The sequence below is a fragment of the Heteronotia binoei genome, chromosome 14, assembly GCF_032191835.1.
Source record: "Heteronotia binoei isolate CCM8104 ecotype False Entrance Well chromosome 14, APGP_CSIRO_Hbin_v1, whole genome shotgun sequence".
In the NCBI taxonomy this organism is placed as follows: domain Eukaryota; kingdom Metazoa; phylum Chordata; class Lepidosauria; order Squamata; family Gekkonidae; genus Heteronotia; species Heteronotia binoei.
The window spans coordinates 64,753,980-64,777,535 of NC_083236.1; the positions used below are offsets into that span (position 1 = coordinate 64,753,980).

General features: G+C 50.9%; 2 protein-coding genes across 2 annotated transcripts in view; one reads left to right on the forward strand and one right to left on the reverse strand.

Moving 5' to 3' along the window:
* ZDHHC7 (zinc finger DHHC-type palmitoyltransferase 7) overlaps nucleotides 1-4,163 on the reverse strand; it is a 64,894-nt gene extending 60,731 nt beyond the window's left edge. Inside the window, exon 1 of the mRNA XM_060254376.1 lies at nucleotides 3,947-4,163. The gene's annotated coding sequence lies outside the window, so the exon portion shown is untranslated. The remainder of the gene's footprint in view (nucleotides 1-3,946) is intronic.
* A 3,903-nt stretch (nucleotides 4,164-8,066) lies between these two features.
* LOC132582813 (cytochrome c oxidase subunit 4 isoform 1, mitochondrial) lies at nucleotides 8,067-22,970 on the forward strand. Its single transcript, XM_060254535.1, has 5 exons — nucleotides 8,067-8,266; nucleotides 12,767-12,846; nucleotides 14,850-15,014; nucleotides 18,624-18,755; nucleotides 22,656-22,970. Exons 2-5 carry the CDS (start codon nucleotides 12,768-12,770, stop codon nucleotides 22,790-22,792), a joined length of 513 nt encoding a protein of 170 aa, XP_060110518.1. The 5' UTR covers nucleotides 8,067-8,266; nucleotide 12,767; the 3' UTR covers nucleotides 22,793-22,970.
* The last annotated feature ends 586 nt before the right edge of the window (nucleotides 22,971-23,556 follow it).

Below are 23,556 nucleotides of genomic sequence, written 5' to 3' on the forward strand. Positions count from 1 at the left end.
GAGGTGGTGGCAGCTACAAGCATAGCCAGCTTCAAGAGGGGTTTGGATAAAAACATGGAGCAGAGGTCCATCAGCGGCTATTAGCCACAGTATATTATTGGAACTGTCTGGGGCAGTGATGCTCTGTATTCTCGGTGCTTGGGGGGGGGGGGGGCAAAGTGGAAGGGCTTCTAGCTCCATTTGTGAACCTCCTTTCTTTTTTGGCCACTGTGTGACACAGAGTGTTGGACTGGATGGGCCATTGGCCTGATCCAACATGGCTTCTCTTATGTTCTTATGCTAATGGCCCATCCAGTCCAACACTCTGTGCCACACAGTGGCCAAAATGAAGACAATGGGTGAGGGTAGGAATAAGAGGAGAGAGCATGGTCTTTCCAAGCAAAATATTCAAGAGAATTGCTGCCCAAGAGAGGGGATGGAGCAAACCTCTGAGTCATCCTGAAGCGGTTTCCAGAGTAGTCTTTCTTAAACAGAGACGAAGGAATGAAATCAATGACTATGTACTTTTGTTTCTCTGCTAGAAAAGAAAGCAGCCAACAAGAGCATCAGTTCCTGGCTCAGCATTGGGAATGCCCCCCCCCTTGACAAAGTGGCTATAAATGAAATGATTTTTGTACAGACACATCAGACCAAAAGGCAAATTGTCCCAGACGAGGCATTGATTAAACCCAGCATTCTTCCAACCTGGGTCCGAGGCACACAAGAGCGTGCAAAGCTCTGGCTCTTCTCACAATCACTGGGACGCCTAAAAAACTGTGACACCACCTAAAAAATCAGGGAAATAATGAGTTCCAACCCCAGTCCCAAAGTGGAAAGTTAAATCTTGGGATTATATTATACTGGAGTGAGCACAAGGTCTGCAGCAGGGTAGGAAAAGCACGTCCTAGAACACGGGTGGCCGAATTGTGGCTCGGGAGCCACATGTGGCTCTTTCACAAACATTGTGCGGCTCTTTCACAAACATTGTGCGGCCCCCACCACTTTAAGCCAATTCTCCAAGAAGCCAACCAGTGGCTTGGAGAATGCATTTAAATTTAAAGTTGCTTTCTTTCCACCTCTCCCTCCCTCATCTATTTGCCTTCCTTCCTTCCCTTCCACTCTCATATGAACATATGAAGCTGCCTTCTACTGAATCAGACACTTGGTCCATCAAAGTCAGTCTTGTCTTCTCAGACTGGCAGCGGCTCTCCAGGGTCTCAAGCGGAGGTTTTTCACACCTATTTGCCTGGACCCTTTTTGTGGAGACTCCGGGGATTGAACCTGGGACCTTCTGCTTCCCAAGCAGATGCTCTACCACTGAGCCACCGTCCCTCTCGGACATCTGATGTTTATTCTATGTAGCTCTTACATCAAGCAAGTTTGGCCAACCCTGTTCTAGAAGCTGTACAGGTTCAACGCATTTGCAGAGGGGCCGGCTATGTAGATTACTCGTGGAATACTATGTAGACTACTCATGGAATAATAATAATTTTTATTATTATTCCCAGCACACACAGAAATCACTATTTCAGGAAGAAGGCAAGGCTAGGATCCTTCTTTTCTGACTTGCTAGTTTTCTAAAATCAGAGGATGATGACGATTTGCGAGAAGGAGCATTTATTCCTGTCAGTCTCCACTTCAATTTGTACAGGAACAGTTCAAACAGAGGTGACTAAGGGAGGGACGGTGGCTCAGTGGTAGAGAATCTGCTTGATGAGCAGAAGATCCCAGGTTCAATCCACTTTACAAACTAACAGCATGCATCTCCAACTATAAAGGGTCTAGGCATATAGGCCCTGGAGAGCCGCTGCCAGTATGAGTAGACAATACTGACTTTGATGGACCCAGGATCTGATTCAGGATAAGGCAGCTTCATATGTTCATATGACTACCTCTGTAAAAGTAAGCACCCGGGAGACAGAGGTCTTTGAGCAGGGCGCTAGTATTTACCTAAAGGCTGCAATCCTATGCACGTTACTTGGAAGTACGGATTAAAATACATGAAAGATGGAAAGAGGGTGCAGGAGAAGGGAAAACCACTGAAGTGAAGGCAGGTTGATGAGAAAACCCCAGCCTGAACCTATTCATATGTATTCTGCAAGGTTTACTCCCCAATCCCAGTCGATGAAAACCAAACGTCTTATAGCATCTTAAAGCTTAACAGGGTTTTTTTTTTTTTTTTTTAAATGCCAACAGATTACTACAGTCACACACTCTCGGACTAACCCACTTTTTATATTGTGGAGATAAAATAGAGGTGAGGAGAATGAGGTAAGCCACATTGGGGCGAGAGGTGGGCTAAACGAAGAAAATAAAATACAGAAAAGCACTAATGCGATTGGCTTTCTGGAATCCGGCCCAAGTAACATACCTAGGAAAGCAGGTAAAGCAGCGGGAAGCAGATGGGAGCCAAAGGGGCAGGAAGGGGGAGAGAGAAAACTGAATGGGGACGAGAAAGATGCTAAGTGAAGGGGTTGGCACGAGAACGGGCAGGGAGGGGAGCAGGGTCAGAGAACAGCCCCTGATTCATAAGAACATAAAAGAAGCCATGCTGGATCAGGCCAGTGGTCCATCCAGTCCAACACTCTGTGTCACACAGTGGCTGAAAAAAGCCAGGCGCCATCAGGAGGTCTATCAGTGGGGCCAGGACACCAGAAGTCCTCCCACTGTGCCCCCCCTCCCAAGCATCAAGAATACAGAGCATGACTGCCCCAGACACAGAATTCCATCAATACACTGTGACTAAGATACACTGATGTACCTCTGCTCCAGATGTAGATCCAATCCCCTTGAAAAGTACTCAGCTCGAAGCATGAGGATGCTCAAGAGATAGAGAATTCTGCTCCGTGATTACAGTATAGCAAGGTAGAAACTGACCTGGCTCTCAGGGCCAAGGGCCCTGCTTATATGCATGCAAATATTTACTTGTAATCATAAGAATGTAAGAGAAGCCACGTTGGATCAAGCCAATGGCCCATCCAGTCCAACACTCCATGTCACACAGTGACCAAAAAAACCCAGGGGATCATCAGGAGGTCCACCAGTGGGGCCAGGACACTAGAAGTCCTCCCACTGTGACCGCCCCCCCCCCCCCAAGCACCAAGAATACAGAGCATCACTGCCCCAGACAGAGAGTTCCAACAACACGCTGCGGCTAATAGCCAGTGATGGACCTCTGCTCCAGATGTTCATCGTTTCAGGCCTCAGATTCAGCAGGAGCTCACAGAAGCGCAGCTCAACCTTTCTGAGTTTTCCCCCTCTTCGTCCCCACCTACCTTGTCCATTGAATAGTAGGTGCAGCTGCATAACAATCCCTGGGTTAGGAGAACCAGCAGCCAGCCAGCAGGGGCTGTGCCACACCCCCAGCAGCCCTCATTAACCCCTGGAGAAACCCACATCACCCTTTCTCCGCTTCTCATGTGATTTTGGGTGGTGGGTGGTTTGTTGGCCTTTTGACTGTGGGAAGAGCGGCCACTCGGAGAGCCCCAGACGAGCAAGGCCTGCTTGGGCTGGCTGGATCTCTAGCCAGCTCAAGCAGGCCTCGCTTGCCCGGGGCTCTCCTTTCTTGCATCAGGCTGCTTTTGGCGTGGGGGGGGAGAGGGATATGCTAATGAGTTATGCTAATGAGCTCCACCACCTATTTTCCTACAAAACGCCCCTTGATTGTATTGCACTTTTGTGGGAGAAAAAGGGAGAGGATCAAGGCAGCAGCTGCAATCAGCAGAGGGGCAAGCAAGCAGCTCCCAATAGGGAAGGGGGCTTTTGGGGGGAGGGAATAAGGTCTGGGGCGCAGAGAAGGAGCAAGAAGCACAGTCTCCAAGGGGCAACCAAGGAGGCCAGTTCCTGCAGCGCTCTGGAAAGGCAGCAGAAGGGAAGACCGAGGGGCGGGGCTTGAGGCGCTCCCGCGAGCCCATGGGCGTGGCTTGCGGGGCGAGGGGCGTGGCCTCCCCTCCCTCAGCGGACTCACCGTCTCTCCGTCCCCTTCAGGGCTCGCCGGGCGGCGCTGACCTTGCTGACAACGGTCCGGACGGACTTCGGCGGAGGGGCATGCCGGGGCCGAGCCCATTCCCGGGGCGAGGAGAGTCCTCGCGGGGCCCCGCCGGAGGCCGCGTGAGGCACCGTCGTGAGAGAGGCTGAGCTAGCGGCAGCTGAGGAAGCTAGCCTTGGGCCAGGGCGCATGCGCCCGGCGCGAGGCGGGGCCCGGCCTGAAGGGCGCTGTTGTGCGCATGCGTGTTGCCCCCCCCCCCCGCCCCGCTGTTTTCCAAAGGAGAGTCGAGGGCAACTGGCTGTACGCACAGCGGGAGAATTCTAGCTGATTTGCCTGGTAGCTCTGGACTCGCCCAAAACGAATGCAAACGAGCACTTTTCAAACTAGCAGCGTGCATTCTGTCATAAAGTGGAATCGCAGCTCGGCATGGCATAGAGCGAGAAAGCGGCGAAAAGCTGCTCTTTCACTGCGGCATAGGAGTTCTGCCCCGCAAATGGCCGTGCTCAAACGGAAACCGGAAATGTGTTGCGCGTGTTATGATCGAATTCTACCTCTGGAGCGCCGCTGGTGACAGCGGCCGGCTACGGTTAGCGCATGCGTAGTAAATGGAACGCACTTTTTTGTTGTTTATTGGTGGTCAAGGCATATTTTTAAACAAAAGCACACCAACATCAGCCGGAAATTACGGATCCCCCTGCCCAGCTTTCTCATGGTCTTGACCAAACGATATCCTTCAGCAAAATAAGCAAAGGAATATATATTGATGATGCACAGCAGAAGGCCTTTGATGCGGCAGAGAACAGTACAGCCACAAGAAGCATGACAAAGGGACCACACTAGGGATGCCATGTCCAGTTTAAGAAATATCTGGGGACTTTGGGGGTGGAGCCAGGATAACAGAGTTTGGGGAGAGGCGAGACCTCAGCAGGGTCCAATGCCATAGAGCAGGGTGGCCAACGGTAGCTCTCCAGATCTTTTTTTTTTGCCTACAACTCCCATCAGCCCTAGCCATTGGCTATGCTGGCTGGGGCTGATGGGAGTTGCAGGCAAAAAACATCTGGAGAGCTACCGTTGGCCACCCCTGCCATAGAGCCCTCTCTAAAAGAGCCATTTTCTCCATAGGAATTGATCTTTGTAGCCTGTAGGCAGGTACCGCACGGAGACTGGCAACCCTGTCTGTAAACTCAGGCTGCGGTGGAATTCTAGCAGGAGCTCCTTTGAATATTAGGCCACACACCCCTGATGTAGCCAATCCTTCAAGAGCTTACAGGGCTCTTCTTACAGGGCCTACTGTAAGCTCCAGGAGGATTGGCTACATGGGGGGGGTGGCCTAATATGCAAAGGCCACACACCCCTGATGTAGCCAATCCTCCAAGAGCTTACAGGGCTCTTAGTACAAGGCCTACTGTAAACTCTTGGAGGATTGGCTGCATCAGGGGTATGTGGTCTAATATGCAAAGGAGCTCTTGCTAGAATTCCACCCCTGCCACAGAGAGAGAATCAGAGAGGGTGTTGAGGGGCAGAATTGGGTTAAATGAAGGTGGTGGAGGAGGATCATTTGCCTTGAAAGCACAGAAGCTCTTTCACAGTATCCCGGATCCTCTATGTTTCCTGGTTAAGGGGAAGACACTTTAAGCAAATCACAGGGAGCCAGTTTGGTATAGTGGTTAAGTGTGCACTCTTATCTGGGAGAGCCAGGTTTGATTCCCCACTCCTCCACTTGCAGCTGCTGGAATGGCCTTGGGTTAGCCATAGCTATCACGGGAGTTGTCTCAGCCCCACCTACCTCACAGGGTGTCTGTTGTGGGGGAAGAAGATACAAGAGATTGTAAGCCGCTCCGAGACTCTGATTCAGGGAGAAGGGCGGGGTATAAATCTACAGTCTTCTTCGATGACTTGACTTCAGTAGTAACAAGAGAAATAGATTTTATTTACAAAAATAGAAGCACATCTTACATTACCTATTCACATAGACATACTTATTGTGAACAGATTAACTTCAAAAATGTTAACTCGCCACAGCAGCAAGCTCAGGTTAGAAAGAATAGAGGTCCGATATGTGATGAAACAGAAGGCAAGCAAAGACCAGCTAACTGATGAGAAGGCTGGGCCAGCTGCCAAGTGTGTACCAAATTCCTTTTCTTTCCCTTCCCTCCCAGCTCCTCTCACATGCAGTTACAACAGAGAGTCCCTGGCAGAGCCCTGACTCTGGAGCAACAGGCACTGAACTGGGCTCCAAACTAGGGTTGCCTGATCTGTGTTAGAAAATACCTGAAGACTTTGGGGGTGGATCCAGGAGAGGGCAGGTTTTGGGGAGGGGAGGGGCCTCAGCATGGTACAATGCCCTAGAGTCTACTCTTCAAAGCAGCTGTTTTCTCCATGGAAGCTGATCTCTGCCAGCTGAAGATCACCTGTAAATGTGGGATATCTCCAGGCCCCACCTGGAGGCTGGCAACCCTAAAGCCATTGTAGTAAAACCATGCGGAAAATGGACAATGCACAAAAGCAGGACGTGATGGCCCACTGCATTCAGATATTCTGCAGGGGCAATTAATGCACTGGGCTAAGCTTTTTGAGCACGACTTCACGGGAATGCACATCTAGATCAGTATTCCCTCTAAGCTGAGTTGGCATGAGCTAACACACGGATTTTTAGCCTCCAGCTCCCACATTTTTGTCTTAGCTCAGGAAGAATGACCCCAGAGCACACTAATTTATGTAGCAGCTCACAACTTTAATGCCACTAGCTCGCAGAGCAGAAAGAAGCAGCCATCAAGAAAACCTAGCTAGATTGTTATGCTAATATATTTGGACCAAACTATTCTTACATATTTGTACACTGAATAAGTAATATCCTCAGTATTCATGTTAGTAAAACTGCACATATATTATATGTTTCCCCCCATCCTTTTCCCCATTCCTCTTTTTTTCCTTCTGTATCCCTACTGAAAATTCATAATAAAAATTTACTAACAGCAAAAAAGAAAGCAAGAAACCCTAGTTATCTTCTTTTTGCCGCAAGGACTGCTTTGGGCATTGCATCCACAGGCTTCCCCACTTCTGAGCAGTCCGCTGAAGGACTCAATTCCACCCACCCCTCTCCAGCTGCAATAAAGCTCAATGTCCAGCCCATTGGCTGGCTTGGAGAAGGCATTTATCTCTTTGTATCACTTCTCCAACTCAGCCAGGGGCTTGGAGAATGCATTTAAAGTTACAGATGCTTTCCCCCCCACCTATCTCTCCCCCCATTTACTTGCCTTCCTTCCTTCCCTCAAACATCTGACGTTCACATCTTGCGGCTCTCAAACATCTACATGGCTCTTACATTAAGCAAGTTTGCCACCCCCTGTATTATATATTTTTCCCCATTCCCCTTTTGCCTTCTGTATCCCTACTGAAAATTCATAATAAAAAATTAGTAACAAAAAGAGAAGCTAGCTAGCTTCTTTTTGCTGCGAGGACTCCTTTCGGCATTGCATCCACAGGATTCCCACCTCTAGGCAGTCCTCTGAAAACGGCTCAAATCCCACCCACCCTTCTCCAGCTGCAATTAGGGTGGCCAAGTCCAATTCAAGAAATATCGGGGGACTTTGGGGGGTGGAGCCAGGAGCCTTGGGGATGGAGCCAGAAGCAAGGTCATAACAAGCATAACTGAACTCCAAAGGGAGTTGTGGTCATCACATCTAAAGGGACTGGACGCTTTTTAAATGCCTTCACTCCACTGGAATAAATGAAGGATAGGGGCACCTTCTTTTGAGGCTCCTAGAATTGGACCCCCCTGGTCCAATCTAATTGCAACTTGGAGGGTGTTTTGAGGAGAGGCACTGGATGCTATGGTGGGAATTCGGTGCCTCTACCTCAAAACACAGCCTCCTGAGAGCCGAGATACCCGCAGATCAATGCTTCATTATTCCCTATGGGAATCGGGTCTCCATAGGAAACAATGGAGTGTGCAGCAGGCATTCCCTCCCCCCCCCCCCAAGGCTTTCTAATGACCCTGAAGTGAAGGGAGGGCCTCCAAACCGGGAGATCCCTGCCCCCACCTGGGGATTGGAAACCCGGGCTGCAATAAAGCGCAACGTCCTTCCAGCCGGCTCTTCTCCCGCTAAGCTGCCAAACGGGGCCGCTCTAGCCCTTCCGCTTCAGTGGCTCTCTCGTCCGGAGCGCGCTGAGGCGCTTCCGCCCTACCTCCTTCCCATCGTGCCCCGCGTTTCCGGTTTCGCCTTTTTTCCTCTTTCCGTCCTCCGAGTGCGGCCTTAGAGGGCACGAGCGGGCTCCGAGGGCGGTTGGCGGCGGCAGGTGAGGCGGGCCCGAGCCCCAGGTGGCCGGGGAAGGGGGCAGCCTTGTGGGGAGGGTCTCCTTCTGCAAGGGGGGCGGTGCCCTAAAGGTCTTTTCTGTGGCCGTTTCACAACAGCCCTGCCAGGTAGGCCCTGTGGAGAGGCTGGAAACGCTACGGAGGCTGGCGAGGGTCCTGCAAAGAGAGCTTCTGTGGTGGAGGCGCACGAAATACTTCAATGCAGGCTTTATTTTTGGGCAGGAGCTCCAGAACCTCTAAATTTTATTGTACTCTTTCTTTCTTAAAGCCCCCACCCCATATGTGTGTGTGTGTGTGTCGTATTTGTGTGATTGTTTTGTTCAACTGTAATCCAACATCATAACTGCACAAATACCATTCTGGTTATCTTTATTGGGTTTGATGATTTTGAAGGTCTTGGTTGGATTCTTTTGATAACTGTGGCCCTCGTGTTTTGTGTATGGTGGTGCTGGAGACGTTTGGACTTGGGAAAGAGCGAACTGCTATTGTTGGCGTAGGGTTTCCAACCTCCCAAGTGTGGCCTGGAGATCTTCCAGAATTACAGCTGGTCTCCAGACTGCAGAAATCGGCGCCGCTGGAGAAAACGGCTACTTCAGAATGGGCTCTGTGGTGATGTACCCCACTGAGGTCTCTGCCCTCCCCAGACCATGCCCCCCACCAATCTCCAGGAAATTCCCAACCTGGAGTTGGTAATCCTGATTTCTGCCCTTTGAGAGGAGGGGGATGCAGAAGGTAGAAAACAAGTTCTGTAGTAAACAAAATATTTTTTTCTCTTCTGTAGCAATTTAATAACTAATGTTGTTGTTCAGTCGCACAGTCGAGTCCGACTCTTTGCGACCCCATGGACAAAGTCACGCCCGGCCCTCCTGTCTTCCACCATCCTCCAAAGTCTGCCCAAATTCATGTTTGTTACATTAGTAACACTGTCCAGCCATCTCATCTTTTGCCGTTCCCTTCTTCTTTTGCCTTCTGTCTTTCCTAGCATCAGGATCTTTTCCAGGGAGTGCTCAAAGTATTTGAGCTTCAGCATCTGACCTCCCAGCGAACAGTCTGGGTTGATTTCCCTTAGGACTGACTGATTTGATCTTCTTGCAGTCCAAGAGACTCTCAAGAGTCTTCTCCAGCACCATATTTAATAAGATTATAACTAATAAGATTCAATAAATAATAATAGTATCATGATAGTTTTTTTAAAAAAAAGAATCCAGAAATTATGTAGTAAACAAAAAACAAACTTTTCTCAGAGTTTATTTTATTTATTTATTTATTCTATAATTTATATCCCGCCCTTCCCACAGAGTGGCTCAGGGCGGCTCACAACAACGACAAAACAATAAAACAAGGTACAAAGTTAATACATTTAAAAGTCAAAACATTTAAAAAACCTAAAAACATTAAAATCTTAACATTAAAACTATCCAGTATATTTCACTAAAATCTGATAAGCTACATTTATCTAGTCGGCATAAGCTAACTGGAAGAGGGTTGTCTTACAGGCCCTGCGGAACTGAGTAAGACCCAAGTTACAGTTGGTAGGACTACTGAGTAAACTTTGCAATGTTGAAAACAGTGAATTTCTTAATAATGTCTTTATAGGGTGTTAATGGTTGCCAAAATTACTTAAAACGAAACAAAAATTTCTGGAAGTGCTATCTGTAGTATAAGAAGGTTTTGTTTTGTTTTTCCCAGTGGTCCCTCAAATTTCCCCATTTGGAAAAATCAAGAAAGCCCTTAAAGAGTTACTTGTAAGAGCTGAAATGCTTGTAAGAGAAGGTTTGTCTCGATCTAAAGGATATAATATTTCATAGAAGATTTTTAAAAAGTGGTTTTCTAAATTTTCCAGTTTTTCTGTTGGAAATTAAAAAAAAACTCTAGGGGAAAAAAGTACTCCCTCCCCCCCCCCCCAAAAAAACTTAGGTTTTTGGGGTGTATGTGTGTTTCCCCCTGTGGGCCTTCACAGCTCTAATCTGGTTATCCCCATTCGTGGCCCAGCAGTCTGACACTGCAATAGGCTGCCTCTCTTATCATCAAAGGTCGGTAAGTTTAGCCTTAGCTGTTAACCTCCCTCTGAAGTGTTTACCATATAGCATCTTTGGTTCCAGTAATGACAAAAGACAGTCAAAACCAAAGATGGCAATAATAACAGTAAGTACAGAACTGTAAACGTTTTTGTTTGGCTGTTAGAAAAACCAACAATGTCTGTGTATTAGCAATTGCTCCTGAGATCACAAGTTGGTGAGCAAGCCTGGGCGTTAGGAAAGAAGAAAATTGGTTTGGCGGAAGGAATAGGCCAAGAAGATGGGCATGTGGCTCTCAGAGGCCTTTTCGTTTGCAGACAGAGGATAACTTCATCAATAAGCCATGAAAACTGCACCATTCTGCTGGCCGTGCATACTCTGTGCATATTGATCTTGGTCAAGCTCGAAAGCACGGGCAAGCAAGCAAACTCCATTATGTGTACATTCAGGGCTTTTTTTTTGTAGCAGGGACTCCTTTGCCTATTAGGCCACGCCTCTTATGTAGCCAGTCTTCCTGGAGCTTACAGTAGGCCCTGCACTAAGAGCCCTGTAAGGAATTCTAGCAGGACCTCCTTTGTCTATTAGGCCCCACCCCCCTGATGTAGCCAATCCTCCTGGAGCTTCCAGTAGGCCCTGTACGAAGAGCCCTGTAAGGAATTCTAGCAGGACCTCCTTTGCATATTAGGCCCCACCCCCCTGATGTAGCCAATCCTCCTGGAGCTCTCAGCAGGCCCTGTACGAAGAGCCCTGTAAGGAATTCTAGCAGGACCTCCTTTGCATATTAGGCCACACACCCTGATGCAGCCAATCCTCCTGGAGCTTCCAGTAGGCCCTGCACTAAGAGTCCTGTAAGCTCTTGGCAGATTGGCTACATCAGGAGGGTGTGGCCTAATATGCAAAGGAGCTCCTGCTACCAAAAAAAAGCGCCAAACACGAGATGAGAGCTGTCTCGAACACCTGCGCTGCTAGCGAGAGACACCAAGAGCCACCGTGGGGGAGAGCCATAGTTCAGAGGCAGAGCATCTGCTTGGTGTGCAGAAGGTCCCAGGCTCAGTCCCCGGCATCTCCTGAGAAAAGGACCAAACCGTAGGTGATGTGAAAGACCTCCTGCCTGAGGCAGTGAAGAGCTGATCTTGATGGTCTGATTCGGTAGAATGCAGCTTTGCGTGTTTGTATTGGGGAAGGGCTTGAAGCTCGGTGGTAACGCATCTGATGGGCAGACAGAAGGCCCTATCCCTGACATCTCCAGTGAAAGGACCGGGCAGCAGGTGATGCAAAAGGCTTTCGCCTGAGACCCTGGAGAGCCACTGCCAGTCTCAGTAGACAAGACTGACTTGGACTGATGGTCTGGTTCAGTACGAGGCAGCGTCATGGGCTCCGTGTCTTGTTATTGCCCGATATAGGCTGAGCTTACAAAAGCGTGATAAAATGGCAGAACGTAATAAAAAAAATCTCAACAGGTATCATAAAGCACCGTCGGGAGGCCTCCATTGGACGTATAATGCTATCCGTTGCCCACCCCACAGGCGCACCTAAAACCTTTTTTTTCTGCTGAGTGTCTCGGTCGACCAGGAGGTGTCCTAGCAGGTCCTGTGCAGACTTAAATAAATGTCATTCAAGGTTTTAAGATGAATGGCCGTGAGAGTGGTTTCTGCAGGGGGCATTCAATGGGAGGGGGAGCCTGGTGGGTTTCTATCCAGGGGCTTTTGGAAAGGAGCCTTTCGAAGACTGTAGTTTTTTGGCATTTCTATTTGCATCATTGAGCGCAGTAGGGCTTCAAGCTTAAGCGAATGCTGAGGCACTAAAGTTTGGCTGCGTAAGGAATATGCCGGTATATTGTGCATGGATGTACCTACAACTTCATTTTTTTTCCCTCTTGAATCCGGAGTTATTTGCTCTGTGACAGTCCTGTCTGCCTTTGCCCCTTAGTTTTGCAGGTGGGGTGAGAGAGCTCCCAGCTGGTAGGTAGCTAGACCTGTATTGCAGCAGGAGACAGAAGTCGACAGCCTGTTGTGGAGTCTTGCGGTTGTTGAATCTGTTTCCTTGCCTGACGGTACTTCTCTGAGCTGCAGAGTTACCGGATCTGTGAGTCTTCTCTGTCCATGCGTTTCAAGTAGCAGCAAATTGCTCTTGTACCTTAGAAGAAGATATTGGATTTATGCCCCACCCTTCACTCTGAATCTCAGAGTCTCAGAGTGGCTTACAGTCTCCTTTACCTTCCCGACAACAGACACCCTGTGAGGGGGATGGGGCAAAAGAGCTCTCACAGAAGCTGCCCTTTCAAGGACAGCTCTGTGAGAGCTGTGGCTGACTCAAGGCTATTCCAGCAGGTGCAAGTGGAGGAGTGGGGAATCAAACCTGGTTCTCCCAGATAAGGATCTGTGCACTTTACCACTACACCAAACTGGCTCTCCAGCAAGTTTCTGAGAATTCCTGATGCATTAATTTATACCTCTTCCCTTTCAGGATGTTGGCTTCTAGGGCATGCAGCCTTATTGGCAAACGGGCCATTTCCACTTCAGTCTGCCTGAGGGCTCACGGGCATGGTAGGTCTGGGGCTAATGTCCCCTTCTGCTCTTAAACTCCCCTCCAGTTTGTTGGACCTTCATTGTACGAAGTATTTTCCAGCTGTTCATCCCAACAGGGACTTTTCCTTTGCCTTTGTCAGGAGCAGCGCTGTGGGTTTTCTGGAAACTTTTCCCATTCAAATTTAAATCTTTTAATTTAATGTACCTGTGTCTCATAGTGGCCAAGAAACCCAGGTGCCATCAGGAGGTCCACCTGTGGGGCCAGGACACTAGAAGCCCTCCCACCGTTACTGCTCCCAAGCACCCAGAATACAGAGCATCACTGCCCCAGACATAAGGACTTAAGAGAAGCCATGTTGGATGAGGCCAATGGCCCATCCAGTCCAACACTCTGTGTCACACGGTGGCCAAAAAACCAGGTGCCATCAGGAGGTCCACCAGTAGGGCCTAGGCACTAGAAGCCCTCCCACTGTTGTCCCCCCAAGCACCAAGAATACAGAACATCACTTGCCCCAGACATAAGGACTTAAGAGAAGCCATGTTGGATGAGGCCAATGGCGCATCTAGTCCAACACTCTGTGTCACAGAAGAACATAAGAGAAGCCATGTTGGGTCAGGCCAATGGCCCATCCAGTCCAACAGCACTCTGTGTCACAGAAGAACGTAAGAGAAGCCATGTTGGATCAGGCCAATGGCCCATCCAGTCCAACGCTCTGTGTCACAGAAGAACGTAAGAGAAGCCATGTTGGATCAGGCCAGTGGCCCATCCAGTCCAACACTCTGTGTCACAAGGTGGCAAAAAACCCCAGGTGCCATCAGGAGGTCCACCCATGGGGCCAGGACACTAGAAGCCCTCCCGCTGTTGCCCCTCCCAAGCACCAAGAATAAAATTTAAATGTTAGGAGAATATAGCAAGTGCATCATGGGCAAGCTCTAGGGTTTGTCCATGCTTCGTATCAACCTTTAGCACACCTGACCTGACTTGGGTAGCCCAGGCTAGCCTGATCTCAGAAGCTAAGCAGGGTCAGCCCTGTTTAGCGCTTGGATGGGCGACCACTGAGGAATACCAGGGTTGCTACGCGGAGGCAGGCAATGGGACAAACCGCCCCTGGATGTCTCTTGCCTTGAAAACCCTATAAAGTTGCCGTAAGTCAGTTGTGACTCAACAGCCAATAAAATAACGTTAGGAGAATAAGGGGAATACAAGCGCTGGGGTTTATCCCTGCTTCGTAGGCTACGTTTTATTCACGTAGTGTGACTGATTTGCAGCCCAGCAGCCCCGACACAACTATAGTCAGGCTGTCTTTACATATGTGGGGTGGAAAATCTTCCATGCAATAAAATAAAATAGAGCACTGGAGAATTTTCTACCCCACATCACCGACTGGTGGTAACTCTTGAGGACACAATTCCAGGCAGTAACGTAGCTGTGGCTGACTGTAGCTGTGTCACACAGTAGCCAAAGAAACCCAGGTGCCATCAGGAGGTCCATCAGTGGGGCCAGGACACTAGAAGCCCTCCCACTGTGCCCCCCCCCAAGCACCAAGAATACAGAGCATTGTGGCTAATAGCCACTGACAGACCTCTGTACCATATGTTTATCCAATCCCCTCTTGAAGCTGGCTATGCTTGTAGCCGCAGCCACCTTCTGTGGCAGTGAATTCCGTGTGTTAATCACCCTTTGGGTGAAGAAGAACTTCCTTTTATCCATTGTAGCCTGACTGCTCAGCAAGTTTATTGAGTGCCCACGACTTCTGGTATTGTGAGGAAGGGAGAAAAGTATTTCTTTCTCTGCCTTCTTTGTCCCAAGCGTAATCTTATAAACCTCTTATCACGTCACCCCGCAGGCGACGTTTCTCCAAGCTAAAGAGCCCCAAGCCTTTTAACCTTTCTTCGTAGGGAAAGCGTTCCAACCTTTTAATCATTTTAGTTGCCCTTTTCTGCACTTTTTCCATTGCTACAATGTCTTTTTGGAGGTGCAGTGACCATAATGGGATTCTTTCTCTCTCTCTGTCGAACAGGGCTTGTGAAAGCGGAGGATTTCAGCGTGCCTGCGTATTACGATTGTCGCAGTGTTCCTCTGCCCCCAGCTGACTTTACGAAAAAACTCTCTTCTGATCAGAAGGCCCTGAAGGAAAAGGAGAAGGCATCCTGGGCTGACCTTTCTGCCGATGAGAAGGTTGCCTGTAGGTGTTCTTTGGTGGTGGCTGCGTATGGGGGTGGGGGACAGAGGGGCAGGAGAGCAGAGGGGTTAGCCTCAGTCCACAAATCAGTGAGAGACAGCGGTTAGAGTGACGACCAGGAAGATCTGGGTGCTAATCCCCATGCATCCATGAAGCTCTCTGGGTGGTCTTAGGGAAGGCGCAATCTTTTCGTCTAGCCCAGGCTTGTAACTTGGGGGGGGGGGGGCGCTTCCCTGTGTAGGGCCTCTCCATTGGAGGGAGAGAGAGAGAGCAGCGAGAGCGTAGCAGCGCGAGGGAGAAAGAACGGCAGTGAGAGAACGAGAGACGGGGGCAGTGAAAGGGAGAGGGGCAGACAGAGAGAGAGAACAGGAGAGCGGCAGAGAGAGGGGGAGAGAGCACGCGACTGAGGGGGGGAGAGAGAGAGAGCACAAGAACGAGAGAGCGACAGCAAGGGGAAGAGTGGCAGCGAGAGGGGGGGGGGCAGCGAGAGAGCGACGAAGGCGAGCAGGAGAGCAACAGCCAGAGAGAGTGTGCAAGAGAGACCTGGGGCCGGGCAGCCAAGCTCCATGCCCCGCCCCCCCTCCACATTTTTTGGAACCAGGGCTCCTCCACCCCAAAGATTTCTGGCTATAGGGCTGGTCTAGAAGAAGAAGAAGATGATATTGGATTTATATCCCGCCCTCCACTCCGAAGAGTCTCAGAGCGGCTCACAATCTCCTTTCCCTTCCTCCCCCACAACAGACACCCTGTGAGTTGGGTGGGGCTGAGAGGGCTCTCACAGCAGCTGCCCTTTCAAAGACAACCTCTGCCAGAGCTATGGCTGACCCAAGACCATTCCAGCAGTTGCAAGTGGAGGAGTGGGGAATCGAACCCGGTTCTCCCAGATAAGAGAGCTCTGGCTGACCAAAGGCCATGCTAGCAGGTGCAAGTGGAGGAGTGGGGAATCAAACCCGGTTCTCCCAGAGAAGAGTCCGCACACTTAACCACTACACCAAACCAGCTCTCTAGCCTACTCTGCAGCAGGCCCATAGCCAGGATTTCAAATGGGGGGGGGGGGGGGGATTAATTTCTCAAGGGGTTAGAAGTTAATTATTTTAATTCTTGCCCGGGAACTCTACGCTGACGCTCTGGCTGTCTGGCCTCTGCGGGGCTACCCTTGGGAACAGCGGGGCACGGGGGGGGTGGGGGGGGGCTTCCTTACTTTCCGAAGTGCCGTCTCCCCCCGCTTCCCCCAAGGTCTCTGAACAGGTAGAAAAAAAGACCGAAGGAGAAGAGCCACCCTTTCACCGCAACTTCCGCCCCTCTTTCCCTCTCCAGTGCCCGCTCCCTGCCGCCTGCGCTTCTGGCGCATCCCAGGCTCCGCCGCCCGCAGTCCGTCCTGCCTTGTCCTCCTCCCCTTGCCGCCACCTCCTCGGCAAGCTCTGCGGCCGGTCAGCCGAAGGGGCTGCCTTCGCAAGCCACACTTGGGCGGGGAGACCCGGCTGGCTCTCAGACGAGACGCGCAGGCAGCCAGGCGAACTTGGCTGCCACGTTTGGGGCTTGCAAAGCTTCAGGCCATTGGGGCTGCGGCTCTCTTGCCGGGCCCCAGAGCCAAGGGGGAGCCTGGCTGCCGCGCTCCAGACACCCCCAGCTCTACACCCTCCCCTCCCCAAGCAGCAGCAGCATTGCCTCATCTTTCCTCAACCGGGTACTTCGATCCGGATCGCACAATCTATTAGTAATCCCCGGGCCGAGAGAGGCGAAACTGAAGGCTACTAGAGAAAGAGCCTTCTCTATTGCGGCCCCCCACTGGTGGAACCAACTCCCAGACGACGTTAGAGCCTTGCAGGACCTTACCCGGTTCCGCAAGGCCTGTGAAACGACGTTATTTCGAACGGCCGTCAGCCAAAGTGTGTAAATGCCCAACATTGCTGAAGAACGGCACGAGGTTAGCACCCAACTGTTGTTTTAAAACGGCGCTAACAATTTTAAATTGCAACCTGTTTTAACTTTTCATGGACTTGTGATTGTGGTTGTTTTTAATTGTTTTATTCTTGACATGATGATGCTGTTAGCCGCCCCGGGCCTGCTTCGGCGGGGAGGGCGGGATATAAATGTGAAAAGGAAATAAAAGAAGTAAATAAACCAGGCACCGCGGCCTGGGCAGGAGCATTTGCAGGGACCTTCTTGGGAGCAGGCAGAACCAACCTCTCACAAGGCGCCCGCCCATCTCCCTTGCTGCTGGGGAGGGAGGTTGTGGCCCTCGGGTGGGGGCGGCGGGGAGGAAGGGCTGTGAGGAGGGGGCCCTGCAGCTGTGGACCTGTTTTACGGAGCTAATGGCAAAGATGACCACTGAAGGTCAGAATTTTAATTTTTAAAGTCATAATGGATCGCTTTGGGCTCAGTGCTCAGAGCCAGTTTGGTGTGGTGGTTAAGTGTGCGGACTCTTATCTGGGAGAACCGGGGTTTGATTCCCCGCTCCTCCACTTGCAGCTGCTGGAATGGCCTTGGGTCAGCCATAGCTCTGGCAGAGGTTGTCCTTGAAAGGGTAGCTGCTATGAGAGCCCTCTCCAGCCCCACCCACCTCACAGGGTGTCTGTTGTGCGGGAAGAAGATAAAGGAGATTGTGAGCCGCTCTGAGTCTCTGATGCAGAGAGAAGGGCGGGGTATAAATCTGCAGTCTTCATCTTGTTGTATGTCTTGTGCATCTCAAAGCACTAGAAAACCTTTCTCTCTCTCTCTTGCTTCTTTATAGGAGATTGATTCAGAGAGAAGGGCGGAGTATAAATCTGCAATTCTTCTTCTTTCTCTCTCCTCCCCCCGCTCCTGCCTTGTTCTTCATTCAAGCAAAGTTCAAAAATGTGGGGGGTGGGGTGGGGTGGAGTTAGCATTTAAAAGATCATTGGCTAGTTTGCTGTGACCTCAGGGAAGGGCTGTGCCTGCAGAAGGAGCGTCGAAAAAGTGGGATGCAGGAAACGAGTAGGAAACTTCCATTGAGACCAAAAGAAGAGCCGCGCTATTTTCTCCTCTGTGGCCACAGCAGCATGAGGAAGCTTTCCATCTGTCTGCTTTAGCTGGAGCCAGTTTCGTGTAGTGGTGAAGTGCGCGGACTCTTATCTGGGAGAACCGGGTTTGATTCCCCACTCCTCCACTTGCACCTGCTGGAATGGCCTTGGGTCAGCCATAGTTCTGGCAGAGGTTGTCCTTGAAGGGGCAGCTGCTGTGAGAGCCCTGTCCAGCCCCACCCACCTCACAGGGTGTCTGTTGTGGGGGAGGAAGGGAAAGGAGATTGTAGGCCGCTCTGAGGCTCTGTCCTTGAAAGGGCAGCTGCTGTGAGAGCCCTCTCCAGCCCCACCCACCTCACAGGGTGTCTGTTGTGGGGAAGGAAGGGAAAGGAGATTGTAGGCCGCTCTGAGGCTCTGTCCTTGAAAGGGCAGCTGCTGTGAGAGCCCTCTCCGCCCTACCCACCTCACAGGGTGTCTTGTGGAGGGAGAAGATATAGGAGCTTATAAGCTGCTCGGAGTCTCTGATTCAGAGAGAAGGGCGGGGTATAAATCTGCAGTCTTCCTCTTGTTATACGTCTTGTGCATCTCAAAGCACTAGAAACCCTCTCCCTCTCTCTCGCTTCTTCAGTGTACCGCATCAAATTCAACGATTCTTACGCCGAAATGAGCAAGGGATCGAATGAATGGAAGACCGCCACGGCTGGAGTACTCTTCTTTCTCGCCTTCTCGGGCTTGATTTTAATTTGGCAAAAAAAGTACGGTGAGTAGTCGGCCGTCCACGAGGACCCCCTTCGCCAGCGGAGTGGCATCAGCGAAGGAGGGGGAGGGACAGTTTAAAGTTTGTGGCCGTGCGCTGAGGAAGCCAGCGGGGAGGAGGGGAAGCGGGTTTTTTTTTTTTTTTTGAAGAGTGGCCTTTTAGCATACTCGGGTAACGAAGGCAACTTCTTCTGCGGCCAAAAATATCACACGGTCAATTGATATTGGCCGGCCTGCCCGTCCACTCCTCAAACCTCAAAGCTCGTGAACGGGGAGTACTTACTCTCCTAGAAAAGAGTAGGAGTCCAGTAGTACCTTTGCTTCAGACCAGGGATGGCCAAACTGTGGCTCAGGAGCCACATGTGGCTCTTTCATACATATTGCGTGGCTCTCAAAGCCCCCGTCGGCCAGCTTGGAGAAAGCGTTTCTCTCTTTTAAAATCACTTCTCAAAGCCCAGCCATCAGCTTTGAGAATGCATTTAAAGTTAAAGTTGCTTTCTTTCTAAAAGTAAAGGTAGTCCCCTGTGCAAGCACCAGTCGTTTTCGACTCTGGGGTGACGTTGCTTTCACAACGTTTTCACGGCAGACTTTTTACGGGGTGGTTTGCCATTGCCTTTCCCAGTCATCTACGCTTTCCCCCCAGCAAGCTGGAGTCTCATCTGACCAACTGAGGGGTGACATGATAGAGATTTAGAAGACTATGGATGGGACAGAGAAGGTAGAGAAAGATGGACTTTTCTCCCTTTCTGACAATCCGAGAACTCGTGAACGTTCAATGAAATTGCTGAGCAGTCGGGTTAAAACAGATAAAAAGAAGTACTTCCTCACCCAAAGGGTGATTTAACACGTGGAATTCACGGCCACAGGAGGTGGCGGCGGCCACAAGTATAGCCAGCTTGAAGAGGGGATTGGAAAAACATATGGAGCAGACATACATCAGTGGCTATTAGCCACAGGGTATTGTTGGAACTCTCTTTCTGGGGCAGTGATGCTCTGTCGTCTTGGTGCTTGGGTGTGGAGGGGGGGGTAGGAGGGCTTCTAGTGTCCTGTCCCTCACTGATGGACCTCCTGATGACACCTGGCTTTTTTGGCCACTGTGTGACACAGAGTGTTGGACTGGATGGGCCATTGGCCTGACCCAGCGTGGCTTCTCTTATGGTCTTCTGTGACACAGAGTGTTGAACTGGGTGGGCCATTGGCCTGATCCAACATGGCTTCTCTTACGTTCAAAAGCAGGGAGTTGCCCCCTTCCAAGCCCAAGTCCCACCCAGCCCCAGAACCCCCATCTTAGCAGGATTCAGTTGGCCATCCCATCACAGCCCCCAGCCCGTCAGCCAAATTTAGTGGGGTAGTAACTGGCCAGCTGCCCCATCAACAGATACAGTTGGGTGTCTTCATCAGGGCTCTTTCTTTTTTAGCAGGAACTCCTTTGCCTATTAAACCACACACCCCTGATGTAGCCAATCCTCCTGGAGCTTCCAGTAGGCCCTGTACGAAGAGCCCTGTAAGGAATTCTAGCAGGACCTCCTTTGCATATTAGGCCACACAGCCCTGATGTAGCCAATCCTCCTGGAGCTTACAGTAGGCCCTGTACGAAGAGCCCTGTAAGGAATTCTAGCAGGACCACCTTTGCCTATTAGGCCACACAGCCCTGATGTAGCCAATCCTCCTGGAGCTTACAGTAGGCCCTGTACGAAGAGCCCTGTAAGGAATTCTAGCAGGACCTCCTTTGCCTATTAGGCCACACAGCCCTGATGTAGCCAATCCTCCTGGAGCTTACAGTAGGCCCTGTACGAAGAGCCGTGTAAGGAATTCTAGCAGGACCTCCTTTGCCTATTAGGCCACACACCCCTGATGTAGCCAATCCTCCTGGAGCTTACAGTAGGCCCTGTAAGAAGAGCCCTGTAAGGAATTCTAGCAGGACCTCCTTTGCATATTAGGCCCCACCCCCTGATGTAGCCAATCCTCCTGGAGCTTCCAGTAGGCCCTGTACAAAGAGCCCTGTAAGGAATACTAGCAGGACCTCCTTTGCATATTAGGCCCCACCCCCTGATGTAGCCAATCCTCCTAGAGCTTCCAGTAGGCCCTGTACGAAGAGCCCTGTAAAGAATTCTAGCAGGACCTCCTTTGCATATTAGGCCCCACCCCCTGATGTAGCCAATCCTCCTGGAGCTTCCAGTAGGCCCTGTAAGAAGAGCCCTGTAAGGAATTCTAGCAGGACCTCCTTTGCCTATTAGGCCCCACCCCCTGATGTAGCCAATCCTCCTGGAGCTTCCAGTAGGCCCTGTACGAAGAGCCCTGTAAGGAATTCTAGCAGGACCTCCTTTGCATATTAGGCCCCACCCCCTGATGTAGCCAATCCTCCTAGAGCTTCCAGTAGGCCCTGTACGAAGAGCCCTGTAAGGAATTCTAGCAGGACCTCCTTTGCATATTAGGCCCCACCCCCTGATGTAGCCAATCCTCCTAGAGCTTCCAGTAGGCCCTGTACGAAGAGCCCTGTAAGGAATTCTAGCAGGACCTCCTTTGCCTATTAGGCCCCACCCCCTGATGTAGCCAATCCTCCTGGAGCTTCCAGCAGGCCCTGTACGAAGAGCCTTGTAAGGAATTCTAGCAGGACCTCCTTTGCCTATTAGGCCCCACCCCCTGATGGAGCCAATCCTCCTGGAGCTTCCAGCAGGCCCTGTACGAAGAGCCCTGTAAGGAATTCTAGTGGGATCTCCTTTGCCTATTAGGCCACACAGCCCTGATGTAGCCAATCCTCCTGGAGCTTCCAGCAGGCCCTGTACGAAGAGCCCTGTAAGGAATTCTAGCAGGACCTCCTTTGCCTATTAGGCCCCACCCCCTGATGTAGCCAATCCTCCTGGAGCTTTCAGTAGGCCCTGTACGAAGAGCCCTGTAAGGAATTCTAGCAGGACCTCCTTTGCATATTAGGCCCCACCCCCTGATGTAGCCAATCCTCCTGGAGCTTACAGTAGGCCCTGTAAGAAGAGCCCTGTAAGGAATTCTAGCAGGACCTCCTTTGCATATTAGGCCCCACCCCCTGATGTAGCCAATCCTCCTGGAGCTTACAGTAGGCCCTGTACTAAGAGCCCTGTAAGCTCTTGGAGGATTGGCTACATAAGAGGGGTGTGGCCTAATATGCAAAGGAGCTGCTGCTAGAATTCCACCCCTGATGTAGCCAATCCTGCTGGAGCTCTCAGTAGGCCCTGTACGAAGAGCCCTGTAAGCTCTTGGAGGATTGGCTACATCCGGGGGATGTGGCCTAATATGCACGGGAGCTGCTACATCAAAAGCCTGGAAAGCAGCATCAAGTCATAGCCAACGTATGACGTTTTGGATGCAAGAGGCATTCTGGGGTTTGCCCTCCCCTTCCTCTGCACAGCCACCCTGGGCTTCCTTGGTGGTCTCCCCTCCAAGCACCAAGCAGGGCCGTCCCGGTTTGGCTTCCCAGATCCGACGAGATCAGGGTCTCCTCTGCCATCTGGTTCAGGGTATAGTTTGCACGGGGGACCCAAAAACCTTGGGCCATCCCTGGTTGGACCAGCGGCCTGATTTAGTAGAAGGTAACTTCCAGGAGTGGAATTCTAGCAGGAGCTCCTTTGCATACTAGGCCACCCCCCCCCCCCCCAATGTAGCCAATCCTCCTGAAGCTTACAAAAAAAGAGCCCTGCAAACTCTTGGAGGATTGGCTGCATCAGGGGGGTTGTGGCCTAATGTGTAAAGGAGCTCCTGCTACATCAAAAGTCCTGGTAATCAGTGTCCTTCCCTTGTGGGTCTCCCATCCAAGTCCTAGCTGGGGCCAACCCCGCTTAGCTCCCGCGATCTGGCGGGACCAGGCTAGCCTAGTTCGCCCGGGGACAGGGCTGTGGGTCCTACTGATTGTATGGGGCTTCTCTCCTTCCAGTCTTGGGGGAAATACCCCACACTTTTTCGGACGAATGGCTGGCCATGCAGACCAAAAGAATGCTGGATATGAGAGTGAACCCGATCGAAGGCATCTCTTCCAAATGGGACTACGAGAAGAACGAGTGGAAGAAATGAACAGCAGTCCGGCCATTTTATTCCCTGCCCCGGTTTGACATTTCTGAAACAGTTCCATTGTCTTTGCGCGACTTTGCTGCTTCTGTGCTTGGCGAGGGGGAAAAAAACACAAAAACGAAAGCCCTCCATTGGAATTTAAACCTTAATAAACGTCTGGTTTACTTGAAAAAAAACAAAACCTCTGGGTCTTCTGTTTGTTCTAAAACGCTTTCGGTGTGTCGAGGCTGTAACAGCTAGCGCAAGTCGCACAGTTTTGAAACACTGGTTGCAAGGCTCAGGTAGGCTGATGTGGAGTCGTACTCGGGAATGGGTCAGAGGGGGTAGAAATCCTGTGTTTGCCGGCTTTAGGCGCAAAACACACGCCGCGAGATTAAAAGCTGCGTTTTAAAAAGACCCACAGTGCGATCCTCTGCTTCCTCAGGAGGGGGTGGGCTCCCCTTTCTTGGAGGTTTTTAAATAGAGCCTAGATGGCCATCCGACAGCAATGAAGATCTTGTGATCAAAGATTTCAGGTTTTCACGGCTGGTAACATCATTAGGGTTTGTAGAATCTTTCGGGATCAAGTGCCGTGTTCTACTGGAGAAAGTTTTCCTTCCAGACGTTTCGTTCTCAGCTGCGGAGAACATCCTCAGTGGCGTTGCAGCCGGAGCAGGCGCTCAGACCTTCTTGGCTGCTGTGCATTGAGGTCTGAGCGCCTGCTCCGGCTGCAACGCCACTGAGGATGTTCTCCGCAGCTGAGAACGAAACGTCTGGAAGGAAAACTT